Source organism: Elephas maximus, chromosome 3 (assembly GCF_024166365.1).
Source record: "Elephas maximus indicus isolate mEleMax1 chromosome 3, mEleMax1 primary haplotype, whole genome shotgun sequence".
Taxonomy (NCBI): Eukaryota; Metazoa; Chordata; class Mammalia; order Proboscidea; family Elephantidae; genus Elephas; species Elephas maximus.
The window spans coordinates 161,546,505-161,559,563 of record NC_064821.1 but is presented as its reverse complement, the minus strand read 5'-3'; the positions used below and the strand labels follow the sequence as shown (position 1 = coordinate 161,559,563).

At 40.5% G+C, this 13,059-nt stretch overlaps 1 protein-coding gene across 4 annotated transcripts in view; it reads right to left on the bottom strand.

Annotated features, from left to right (window-relative positions):
- The window catches only part of SPAG17 (sperm associated antigen 17), a 257,638-nt gene that overhangs the window by 141,020 nt on the left and 103,559 nt on the right, over positions 1–13,059 (bottom strand). For all 4 annotated transcript variants that reach the window (XM_049879966.1, XM_049879965.1, XM_049879967.1 and 1 more), the window contains one exon: positions 4,563–4,713. In XM_049879966.1, coding sequence (XP_049735923.1) covers positions 4,563–4,713 — 151 coding nt within the window. The remainder of the gene's footprint in view (positions 1–4,562; positions 4,714–13,059) is intronic.

Sequence of the window (13,059 nt, the reverse complement as noted above, 5' to 3'; positions counted from 1 at the left end):
GGGCATGAAGGTGCGATATGTGTGGTGTTTCAATGGTGGCAGCAGAAATAAGAACCATGTGCTGTATGTAGAACTTGGGGGGGGGGAAGAGAATGGAATCATATCATAATGCCAAAGGAGAAATGGAGTGTGGGAGGATAAAGGGAAAGGACAGACTTTCTGAGGTGCATTAGGAAGAGTGTAGCTCTGTAAACATCAGACCCAACAAATCCAGGTCCACTAGACTGTACCCTGCAATTCCATGAGGTGATGGCACAATAGTATTCAAAAAATTCTGGCTTTTTCCATTACTAACCCTACTTAAAAATGGGTAAAGAAATCAAGATAGAAATTTTTGGCAATTTGGTTAGCGTTAGAAATGAAATGAGAAGGAAGAATCTGTATACGCTTTTCTCTTTTCTAGGTCAAATGCTTTCTTGCCAAACGAAGATGTCCATATGATTTAACATTCCTTCTTTTAAGGGGAAACACATCAAAATATTGCCTCAAGGAGGAAATAGAATTAGTTTTTGGATATGATGGCCCATATCATAAAATCCTAGGGAACTCTATGTCAAGAAGCTGATTCCAGATGTTCTTAATGACCTTTCCTCCCATTGTCCTTAAAGAGTATAAAATGAGCCTTCCAGTTGTAAGGGAAGGTTACCTTGAATCAACTCACTGTCAGCACCACACCAGTAAGGGGCTCTCTAATAATCTTCGTATCCCCAGGCCTAGGGCCAATTACAGCATATTGAAGGTACTCACTACATGAAGACTGGACCATCAGATCTCTACTGTGATTTTCTTCCCCTATCCTGCTCATCGATACAGGTGAGGAGTGCTTGACTGGACATCAAGAAACCAGAATGCTAGTCTTGGCATTTCCACTATTGTTATAATTTTATGGCAAATGATCTTTTTTTAATTGTGCTTTAGATGTAGGTTTATAGAGCAGATTAGTTTCCCAATAAGCAATTTATACACATATTGTTGTGTGACATTGGTTGCCAACCCTGCAACATGTCAACACTCTCCCCTTCTCGACTTTGGGTTCCCCATTTCCATTTGTCCAGCTTTCCTGTCACCTCCTGCCTTCTCGCTCTTGTACTGCACTGGTATGCCCATTTAGTCCCATATACATGGTTGAAGTATGTGTATTTTTGTTTGTTTTATGGGCTTGTCTAATCTTTGGCTGAAGGGTGAACCACAGGAGTGACTTCAGTACTGAATTAAAAGGGTGTCTGGGGGCCATACTCTCATGGTTTCTCCAGTCTCTGTCAGAGCAGTAAGTCTGGTCTTTTTTTGTGAGTTTGAATTTTGTTGTACATTTTTCTTCAGCTCTGTCCAGGATCTCTATTTGTGATCCCTGTCAGAACAGTTGGTGGTGGTAGCTGGGCACCATCTAACTGTGCTGGACTCAGTCTCCCGGAGGCTGTGGTAGTTGTGGTCCATTAGTCCTTTGGACTAATCTTCCCCTTCTGTCTTTCATTTTATTCATTCTCTTTTAGGGCAAATAATTTAACCTCCCAGGATTTCAGATATCTTATCTGAAAACAGATTTGGACTAAATTAATTCCAAGGTTCCTTTTGGTTAGAAAAATTTATGGTTCTGTGATTCATCCTTCATAAAAAGTTAATTTCTGGATATGAATATTATTCTCAGAATTTGACCTCAGAGTTTCTGTGTAGCATAAGCTACAAAATATCCACATCTGCTTTCTAGGTCAAATTATGTCTTATTTACTTCCAATCCGTCTGTGTGGAGGTGGTCAGAGTAAGTGCTGACGTTAGTTTTAGCCCTGGTGAACATTTCTGCCAAATTCAGATTATCTGGGCCTTCTTTTTCTCTTAGAAAAGTAAAGGACTATAGAGAGAAGGAAAAGGAAGAGACAGAGAAAAAAATCCTTAATATAACATTTCCTTCATAAATATTAAGAGGGACTTAGTTGGTAGTGGGGGTGTTCTGAATCAGGTACTTTGTAACTACCTTTGTTGTTTCTCTCACTTATGAAGTTTCCAGAACAGAATATGCGAGGCAAGGAAGTATAGGGAGAGCAGACAAGAAAATCAAACTGACAAAAGAGAGATTTACTTTGAAAAAGAGCTCTCCCACCCTTCCTGTGTTCGTTCTCACTCTCTGATTCTAATCATTATTTAACCTCTCAGCTAGTGAAAAAGCAGCTAGTTTCTAATGAAGACACCACGCTTTTGCGTTATACTCTTGTAACCTGGATGCCAGAAAAGTGTGTCTCAGAGCAAAGTTTTCCAAACTTAGATTTTGTAAAAGTGGCGTGGGGGTGGTGTCTGAGCTCCTCTGACTTCACAAGTGGGAATGAGAATCAAGATCAACAGCCCAAGGCTGATTCTTACAAGGCAGAGGTCAGACATGCCTCCACCTTCCAACCTTTTTTGCCAATTCTGAGACCCAATGTCCTTCCCATGGCACTCTACTTCTCTGCTGAGTTTGATAATTCATTGCAAAGGCCACAAAGAACTCATAGACAATACTCACGATTCTGGAGTTTATCAGGGAAGTAAAAGATTACAATTCAGGAATGCTCAGGGTAAAGTTCTTTGCTTAGGACAGCCTCTTCCCAGCTGCACCCATAGGCATGCCTCTCTCTGGCCCCTCCACCTCTGCCCTGATCAGGGAAGTGTTACAAAGCTCTTTTAGCTTTGCTGGTAAGTGCCCTGATGCACCACACTCCACCAGTAAGCCTTGGCCTGAAGGCACTTAGGTCTAGCTCCTTGGGTCACCCAACTTAGCTTCATCAAGTGACCAGAGGCACCCTACTCCACCAGTAAGCCTCCTGCTCAAAGGCACTCAGCTTTCTCACTCTGTGGGCTGGGCTGTCTTCCGCCAGTCTCCTGGTTCTACTGCTGCTGTTTCTCTGCAGCTGCTTCTTGATGTCTTCAGCGTTACAGCTCTCTATCTCCTCAGTCTCCTGGTTCCAGAAGTTTTTCAGTGCAAAGATCCCGGGTCCAAAAGTTGCACTTTGCTCCTGGATTTTCTTCCTTGGTGGTGGTGAGATCCTCTTTTCCCCCCTCTGGGATGACTCATTTTAAGCCTAGTGGGGTGGTAAAACTGGCCAGTTCCCTTGGTGGGCCACAATTACCTTATTTGCACAGTCCCACCCAATCACTTGAGTGCGAGTTATAAGACCACGGTGAGAAAGGCCACACCGAAGTGATCCATCGCACCATAGATTTCATTACCTCAGAGAAATAAGTAAATATCAGAGTCTAAGACATTGCCACAATAATTTGTTTAATTTTGCTTTGTTTTAAATTTTGTTGAGTATGGAAAAAATATATAACCGTCTTTGGACCCATGATTAGATCAATAAGAAAATGGTGATCCAAGCCATAACAGTCAATCAAAGGGGAGATATACAAAGTTTCCTCTTTAAGAAGCAGTGGTCTCATTGAATTAGTGGTTCTTCCTCTTTGTTCTTCAAGATAGGGTACTGTTAGTCTTATATCATCATAAGTGTCCTAATCTGCTGCACAGGACCACTCAACAATTACCTTTTGCATTGAAATATAATCCTTTGATCTTTTTTTTTTAATAGGTGTACACACACAGAGTGGCACAAATGGTGAAGCGCTCAACTATAAAACAAAGGGTTGGTGGCGCAAACCCACCCAGAGGTGCCTCAAAAGAAAGATCTGGCCATCTGCTTTTGAAAAGTCACAGCCTTGAAGCCTCTATGGAGCACAGTTCTATTCTGACACACAGGGGATTTGTATGGGTCAGAATCGACTAGATAGCAACTGGAAAAAAATGTATGTAAAATTTAATGTTATATCTCATCTACTGATTAATATATATTTTACTGATTAAGACTGGATATGAGGGAGGGTGCGTCAAGTAACCTTTGAGTGCCAAAATCCTTCTGGAACTTTTTGTTGTTGCTATTATTTGTGGGTGTGGCTGCCTTGTGATAAGAGAAACCAAGGGTTTACTAGAAGAATTTAAGATGAGAATTCAGACAGATATCTCTGAATGGGGCAAAGATGCATTATCAGGCTTGCTCTTCCTACTTTCCAGATTATGTCTCTGCAATGTTATTGTCATACTTGTGGGATTTTCAATGATGATAAAGGGGCAGAGTGAAGAGGCAGTGAAAGGGAGTAGGGCATTGTCCTGGGAAATGATTGTTCTGTGTTGGGATGGGAGGTTTTTTGCTTATTTATTTTAAAAATATGTTATTTTTAAAATACATGAAACTTCAATCCTCTTAGCTAGGACAGAGATTACCACACCAACTCCACCAACGTCAATGGGGAGATGTGGTGGGGAGGGAGGGAAAGAGGAAAGTATTCTGATTGTGGTAACATAGTGGAAAGGAAACCCAGTGAATCAAATTGAAGAATTATGTTATGCATCATAGCTATCATACCATTACTAATGACATTATTCGAGATAAGAAAGTTGTAGTCAGTCAGAACACCTACCTCAGCGTCTGAAAGGTCTTTCAATAATCAAAAAGTAGTTTTTGCAAGTAAAAGTGCAACATTATGAAGCACATCTGACTGTTAATGAGTGAGTTTAGCCTAAGACAAAGGAATGTACTCACCACTTGTACAAAAGTGCATGAGCTCATGAATCATAGCTAGACGTTTAGTGCTGTTCCATGGTGGGGGCAGTGGGAACTGAAGGAATTCCCACAGTGGCAACTTGGACTGCATCTCCTGCTCAATTTGAACTGGGTCAAAATTCTTTTGGTCCTGATGAAAAAGAGCAACATGACAGAAGACATTAAAGTAAGCCGTCAAGTGCCTTATGCATATGGAGAAGGCTAAACATGATACCCTCACTCTCATTATTTGGGAACAGGGGAAATCAATGGTAATTGGGGAAGACAAACTGTTGGTATTTTGCTGAAGGTCAAAAAAGCTAGTTTCCACTTTGCCAGAAGTTTCTGGTGCACTGAAATGACTGGTCCTTCACTCCCAATTGCAAACTGCCAAGTCCTTATCTGTATTCATCTCTCCTTTCTGAGATTCTTTTCTGTTCTCCACCACTTTTTAGGATAGTTAGTGATACTTAAAGCCAATAACTATAAGGTTTTAAAGGAACTTTGGTGGTAGTCACAATTCATTTAGTGGCTAATTGGATTCTACAATAAGGCATGTTTTTCTATGCTGACCTAATTTCTCCCTTATTCGTTTCCATTTTCTCTGATATCCCACTTTTCAAGGACGTATCCATTTTGGACAGTGCTTTTCAGTAGCGTTAGTTAAGTTGATCTAATTAAGATTTTTTCAGTTGAGGGGCGGGGCCAAGATGGCTGACTAGGTAGAAGCTACCTCGGATCCCTCTTGCAGCAAAGACTCGGAAAAACAAGTGAATCAATCACATACATGACAATCTACGAACCCTGACCATCAAACACAGATCTAAAGAGTTGACCTGAGTGACAGAGACTGAGAACAAACAACCACGGGAAAGCAGCAACTGTTTTCAGAGCCTGGAGCCAGCGTCCTAGTCAGAAAACCTTGGCGCCGGGCTTGGGAATGGGTGCAGGGGAGCTGAGCACGGCATCCTGAGACAGCACAAACATGGGGCACAGCCCTAGCCCCCTGAACTGACCTCGGGGGAAGCCCAGCTAGTGCACGCAGGCAGCGCAGCGACGCGGCTGACAGGAGGAGAAGTCACCGGGAGGCAGCGATTGGTTTTGGAGGTGGGAGTGCGGCGTCCCAGCCAGGGAACCTTGGCGCTGGGCTGTGGACTGGGAGCGGAGGAACTAACCGTGGCTTCTGAGACAGCACAAGCACGAGACACGGGCCTGATCCTCGGGGGCAATTTCTACCCAGCCAGCACACACAGTCGATGTGCCCCTCAGGAATCTCAGATAAAACAGTCATCCCAAGCAAGATAAGTAACTTTGTCTATATTCTGGGGTGCTACTCTCTCCTATTTATCTGAACCCTCCCCCCAAGGCAGCTTCATTAACATTGGAATTTCCTGAGCCAGAAAGTGAACTGCACTGCGGTTTTTCTTTCCTTTTTTTTTTGTTTTTTGGTCTTTTCCTAACCCATTCTCCTGGCCTGAGAGAAGCAGCTACAAAAAACCCAGGGACCAAAAATCCTTCCCTAATTGGACTAAAAACTCAGAACCAGCTCGAGCCAAGCATATGTGATCCACAGACTTGGGCTTTCATCCCTACAGGGAACAAGGTGGCTATTATAATGCAAAGGCATTTCTGATAGGGATCTGACTGTAATTGTTTTAGCGGATTACTGGAAAGACAAGTTTCCCAGGTCTGGTATCTCTGCATATTCAACAGAGCCCTCACTGACCCACAACAGGGAACTGAGGGCTGAAGCTCCCCCCAGACCAACTAGCCTCCTGCCTTAGGGGTCTAAAGAGGGTGACACCTACCAATCTGTAGAGGTACTTGCATTGGGGGCCTAAGGTACAGCTGCAGAGCCCACCCACCAAAGTGCTTTAGGAATAGAGACACACCTACCACACTGGCACTTGAGGGAAGCCTGTCAGCATCCTGCCCCCCCTAGAGTGTGAACCCCTGCTGCTACTAGAATCTGGTGCACACAACTATCACCACTACTTCTCTAGGTGGATAGGTGACAGTATGCACCACATACTTGATGACCCAAAATCAGATTCTACTCAAGAATAGTGAATGGACTCTTAGGCTTATATATCTGGTAACAGCCCAAACCAGCTGGTAATAGGACATAAGTGACTCAAGGGCTACAACAATTAAGACAGCACAATCTAGTAGCCCATCTACGTATACTGAAAGAAAACAAAACAAGATAAGACTCAATGAGCAAATATAGAATAAATCACTGCAATATCTTAGTGATGGCTCGGAGACAGCAGTCGATATCAAACCACATAAAGAAGCAGACCATGACTGCTTCTACAACTCCCCAAACTAAAGAATCAAAATCTTTCCCAAATGAAGATACAATCCTGGAATTGCCAGATACAGAATATAAAAAACTAATTTACAGAATGCTTCAAGACATCAGGGATGACCTCAGAAATGAAATAAGGCAATCTACAGAAAAAGCCTAGGAACACACTGATAAAGCAGTTGAAGAACTCAAAAAGATTATTCAAGAACATAGTAGAAAAATTAATAAGTTGCAGGAATCCATAGAGAGACAGCATTCAGACATCCAAAAGATTAACAGTAAAATTACGGAATTAGACAACGCAATAGGAAGTCAGAGGAGCAGACTCGAGCAATTGGAATGCAGAGTGGGAAATCTGGAGGACCAGGGAATTGACACCAATATAGCTGAAAAAAATCAGATAAAAGAATTAAAAAAAAATGAAGAAACCCTAAGAATCATGTGGGACTCTATCAAGAAGAATAACTTGCGTGTGATTGGAGTCCCAGAACAGGGAGGGATAACAGAAAACACAGAAAGAATAGCTGAAGATTTGTTGGCAGAAAACTTCCCTGACATCATGAAAGACAAAAGGATATCTATCCAAGATGCTCATTGAACCCCATTTAAGACTGATCCAAAAAGAAAATCACCAAGACATATTATCATCAAACTTGCCAAAACCAAAGATAAAGAGAAAACTTTAAAAGCAGCCAGGGATAAAAGAAAGGTCTCCTACAATGGTGAATCAATAAGTTCAGACTATTCAGCAGAAACCAGGCAGTGAAGAAGGCAATGGGATGACATATATAGAGCACTGAAGGAGAAAAACTGCCAGCCAAGGATCATATATCCAGCAAAACTCTCTCTCAAATATGAAGGCGAAATTAAAACATTTACAGATAAACACAAGCTTAGAGAATTTGCAAAAACCAAACCAAAGCTACAAGAAATACTAAAGGAAATTGTTTGGTCAGAAAACCAATAATATCAGATACCAGCACAACAAAAGGTCACAGAACAGAACATCCTGATATCAACTCAAATAGGGAAATCACAAAAACAAATTAAGATTAATTTTAAAAAGAAAAAAATGCTCAAAACAGGGAATCATTGAAGTCAATATGAAAAGATCACAAAAATCAAAAAGAGGGACTAAATACAGGTGGCATAGAACTGCCATATGGAGAAGGATACAAGGCGATATAGGACAATACAAGTTAGGTTCTTACTTAGAAAAATAGGGGTAAGTATTAAGGTAACCACAAAGAGGTATAACAACTCCATAACTCAAAAATCAAGGAAAACATGATGACTCAGCAAACATAAAGTCAAATACTATGAAAATGAGGAACATACAATTTACAAAGAAAAAGTCTCAGCACAAAAAAGTAAGTGGAAAAATGAAATTGTCAGCAACACACATAAAAAGGCATCGAAATGACAGCACTAAACACATACTTATCTATAATTACGCTGAATGTAAATGGACTAAACGCACCAATAAAGAGACAGAGAGTCTCAGACTGGATAAAGAAACATGATCTGTATATATGCTGCCTGCAAGAGACACACCTTAGACTTAGAGACACAAACAAACTAAAACTCAAAGGATGGAAAAAAATATATCAAGCAAACAATAAGCAAAAAAGAGCAGGAGTAGCAATATTAATTTCTGACAAAATAGACTTTAAATTAAATCCACCACAAAGGACAAAGAAGGACACTACATAATGATTAAAGGAACAATTGACCAGGAAGATATAACTATATTAAATATTTATGCACCCAATGACAGGGCTGCAAGATACATAAAACAAACTTTAACAGAATTGAAAAGTGAGATAGATACCTCCACAATTTAGCAGGGGACTTCAACACACCACTTTCAGAGAAGGACAGGACTTCCAGTAAGAGGCTCAATAGAGACACGGAAGACCTAATTGCTACCATCAACCAACTTGACCTCATTGACTTATACAGAACACTCCACCCAACTGCTGCAAAGTATACTTTCTTTTCTAGCGCACATGGAACATTCTCCAGAATAGACCACATATTAGGTCATAAAACAAACCTTTGCAGAATCCAAAACATCGAAATATTACAAAGCATCTTCTCAGACCATAGGCCATAAAAGTGGAAATCAATAACAGAAAAATTAGGGAAAAGAAATCAAATACTTGGAAACTGAACAATACCCTCCTGAAAAAAGACTGGGTTATAGAAGACGTTAAGGAGGGAATAAAGAAATTCATAGAATGCAATGAGAGTGAAAACACTTCCTATCAAAACCTCTGGGACACAGCAAAAGCAGTGCTCAGAGGTCAATTTATATCGATAAATGCACACATACAAAAAGAAGAAAGAGCCAGAATCAGAGAACTGTCCCTACAACTTGAACAAATAGAAAGTGAGCAACAAAAGAATCCATCAGGCACCAGAAGAAAACAAATAATAAAAATTAGAGCTGAACTAAATGAATTAGAGAACAGGAAAACAATTGAAAGAACAAAGTCAAAAGCTGGTTCTTTGAAAAAATCAACAAAATTGATAAAGCATTGGCCAGACTGACTAAAGAAATACAGGAAAGGAAACAAATAACTCGAATAAGAAACGAGATGGGCCACATCACAACAGACCCAACTGAAATTAAAAGAATCATATCAGATTATTACGAAAAATTGTACTCTAACAAAATTTGCAAACCTTGAAGAAATGGATGAATTCCTGGAAAAACACTACCTACCTAAACTAACACAATCAGAAGTAGAACAACTAAATAGACCCATAACAAAAAAAAAGAGATTGAAACGGTAATCAAAAAACTCCCAACAAAAAAAAGCTCTGGCCGGGACGGCTTTACTGCAGAGTTCTACCAAACTTTCAGAGAAGAGTTAACACCACTACTACTAAAGGTATTTCAAAGCATAGAAAATGACGGAATACTACCTAACTCATTCTATGAAGCCACCATTTCCCTGATACCAAAACCAGGTAAAGACATCACAAAAAAAGAAAATTACAGACCTATATCCCTCATGAACATAGATGCAAAAATCCTCAACAAAATTCTAGCCAATAGAATTCAACAACATATCAAAAAAATAATCCACCATGACCAAGTGGGATTTATACCAGGTATGCAAGGCTGGTTTAATATCAGATAAACCATTAATGTAATCCACCACATAAATAAAACAAAAGACAAAAACCACATGATCCTATCAATTGATGCAGAAAAGGCATTTGACAAAGTCCAACACACATTCATGATAAAAACTCTCAGCAAAATAGGAATCAAAGGAAAATTCCTCAACATAAAAAGGGCATCTATACAAAGCCAATAGCCAACATCACTCTAAATGGAGAGAGCCTGAAAGCATTTCCCTTGAGAACGGGAACCAGACAGGGATGCCCTTTATCACCGCTCTTATTCAACATTGTGCTAGAAGTCCTAGCCAGGGCAATTAGGCTAGACAAACAAATAAAGGGCATCCGGACTGGCAAGGAGGAAGTAAAATTATCTCTATTTGCAGATGACATGATCTTATACACAGAAAACCCTAAGGAATCCTCCAGAAAACTACTGAAATTAATAAAAGAGTTTGGCAGAGTCTCAGGTTATAAGATAAACATACAAAAATCACTTGGATTCCTCTACATCAACAAAAAGAACAACGAAGAGGAAATAACCAAATCAATACCGTTCACAGTAGTCCTCAAGAAGATAAAATACTTAGGAATAAATTCTACCAAAGATGCAAAAGACCTATACAAAGAAAACTACAAAGTACTACTGCAAGAAACTAAAAAGGACCTACTTAAGTGAAAAACATACCTTGCTCATGGATAGGAAGACTTAACATAGTAAAAATGTCTATTCTACCAAAAGCCATCTATACATACAATGCACTTCTGATCCAAATTCCAATGACATTTTTTAAGGTGATGGAGAAACAAATCACCAACTTCGTATGGAAAGGAAAGAACCCCCAGATAAGTAAAGCATTACTGAAAAAGAAGAAGAAAGTGGGAGGCCTCACTCTACCTGATTTTAGAAACTATTATACAGCCACAGTAGTCAAAACAGCCTGGTACTGGTACAATAACAGGCACATAGACCAATGGAATAGAATTGAGAACCCAGATGTAAATCCATCCACATATGAGCAGCTGATATTTGACAAAGGCCCAGTGTCAGTTAACTGGGGAAAAGACAGTCTTTTTAACAAATGGTACTGGCATAACTGGATATCCATTTGCAAAAAAATGAAACAGGACCCATACCTCACAACATACACAAAAACTAACTCCAAGTGGATCAAAGACCTAAACATAAGGACTAAAACGATAAAGATCACGGAAGAAAAAATAGGGACAACATTAGGAGCCCTAATTCAAGGCATAAACAGAATACAAAATATTACCAGAAATGACGAAGAGAAACCAGATAACTGGGAGCTCCTAAAAATCAAACACCTATGCTTATCTAAAGACTTCACCAAAAGAGTAAATAGACCACCTACAGACTGGGAAAGAATTTTCAGCTATGACATCTCCGACCAGCGCCTGATCTCTAAAATCTATATGATTCTGTTAAAACTCAACCACAAAAAGACAAACAACCCAATCAAGAAGTGGGCAAAGGATACGAACACGCACTTCACTAAAGAAGATATTCAGGCAGCTAACAGATACATGAGAAAATGCTCTCGATCATTAGCCATTAGAGAAATGCAAATTAAAACTACGATGAGATTCCATCTCACTCCAAGGAGGCTGGCATTAATCCAAAAAACACAAAATAATTAATGTTGGAGAGGCTGCGGAGAGATTGGAACTCTTATACACTGCTGGCGGGAATGTAAAATGGTACAACCACTTTGGAAAACTATCTGGCGTTTTCTTAAAAAGTTAGAAATTGAACTACCATACAACCCAGAAATCCCACTCCTCGGAATATATCCTAGAGAAATAAGAGGCTTCACACGAACAGATATATGCACACCCATGTTTTTTGCAGCTCTGTTTACAATAGCAAAAAGCTGGAAGCAACCAAGGTGTCCATCATCGGATGCACGGTTAAATAAATTGTGGTATATTCACACAATGGAATACAATGCATCGATAAAGAACAGTGAAGAATCTGTGAAACATTTCATAACATGGAGGAACCTGGAAGGCATTATGCTGAGTGAAATTAGTCAGAGGCAGAAGGACAAATATTGTGTAAGACCACTATTATGAGATCTTGAGAAATAGTATGAACTGAGAAGAACACATATTTTCGTGGTTACGAGGCGGGGAGGGAGGGAGGGTGGGAGAGGGTTATTTACTGATTAGTTAGTAGATAAGAACTACTTTAAGTGAAGGGAAGGACAATACTCAATACAGGGAAGGTCAGCTCAACTGGACTGGACCAAAAGCAAAGAAGTTTCTGGGATAAACTGAATGCTTCAAAGGTCAGCGGAGCAAGGGCGGGGGTTTGGGGACTATGGCTTAAGGGAACTTCTAAGTCAATTGGCAAAATAATTCTATTATGAAAACATTCTGCATCCCACTTTGAAATGTGGCGTCTGGGGTCTTAAATGCTAACAAGCGGCCATCTAAGATGCATCAATGGGTCTCAACCCACCTGGATCTAAGGAAAATGAAGAACACCAAGGTCACATGACAACTTTGGGCCCAAGAGACAGAAAGGGCCACATGAACCAGAGACTTATATCATCCTGAGACCAGAAGAACTAGATGGTGCCCAGCCACAACCGATGACTGCCCTGACAGGGAGCACAACAGAGAACCCCTGAGGGAGCAGGAGATCAGTGGGATGCAGACCCCGAATTCTCATAAAGGACCGGACTTAATGGTCTGACTGAGACTAGAGAAATCCCAGTGGTCATGGTCCCCAAACCTTCTGTTGGCCCAGGACAGGAACCATTCCCGAAGACAACTCATCAGACATGGAAGGGACTGGACAATGGGTTGGAGAGAGATGTTGATGAAGAGTGAGCTACTTTTATCAGGTGGACACTTGAGACCGTGTTGGCATCTCCTGTCTGGAGGGGAGATAGGAGGGTAGAGAGGGTTAGAAACTGGCAAAATTGTCATGAAGGGAGAGTCTGGAAGGGCTGACTCATTAGGGGGAGAGTAAGTGGGAGTAGGGAGTAAGGTGTGTATAAGCTTATATGTGACAGACTGACTTGA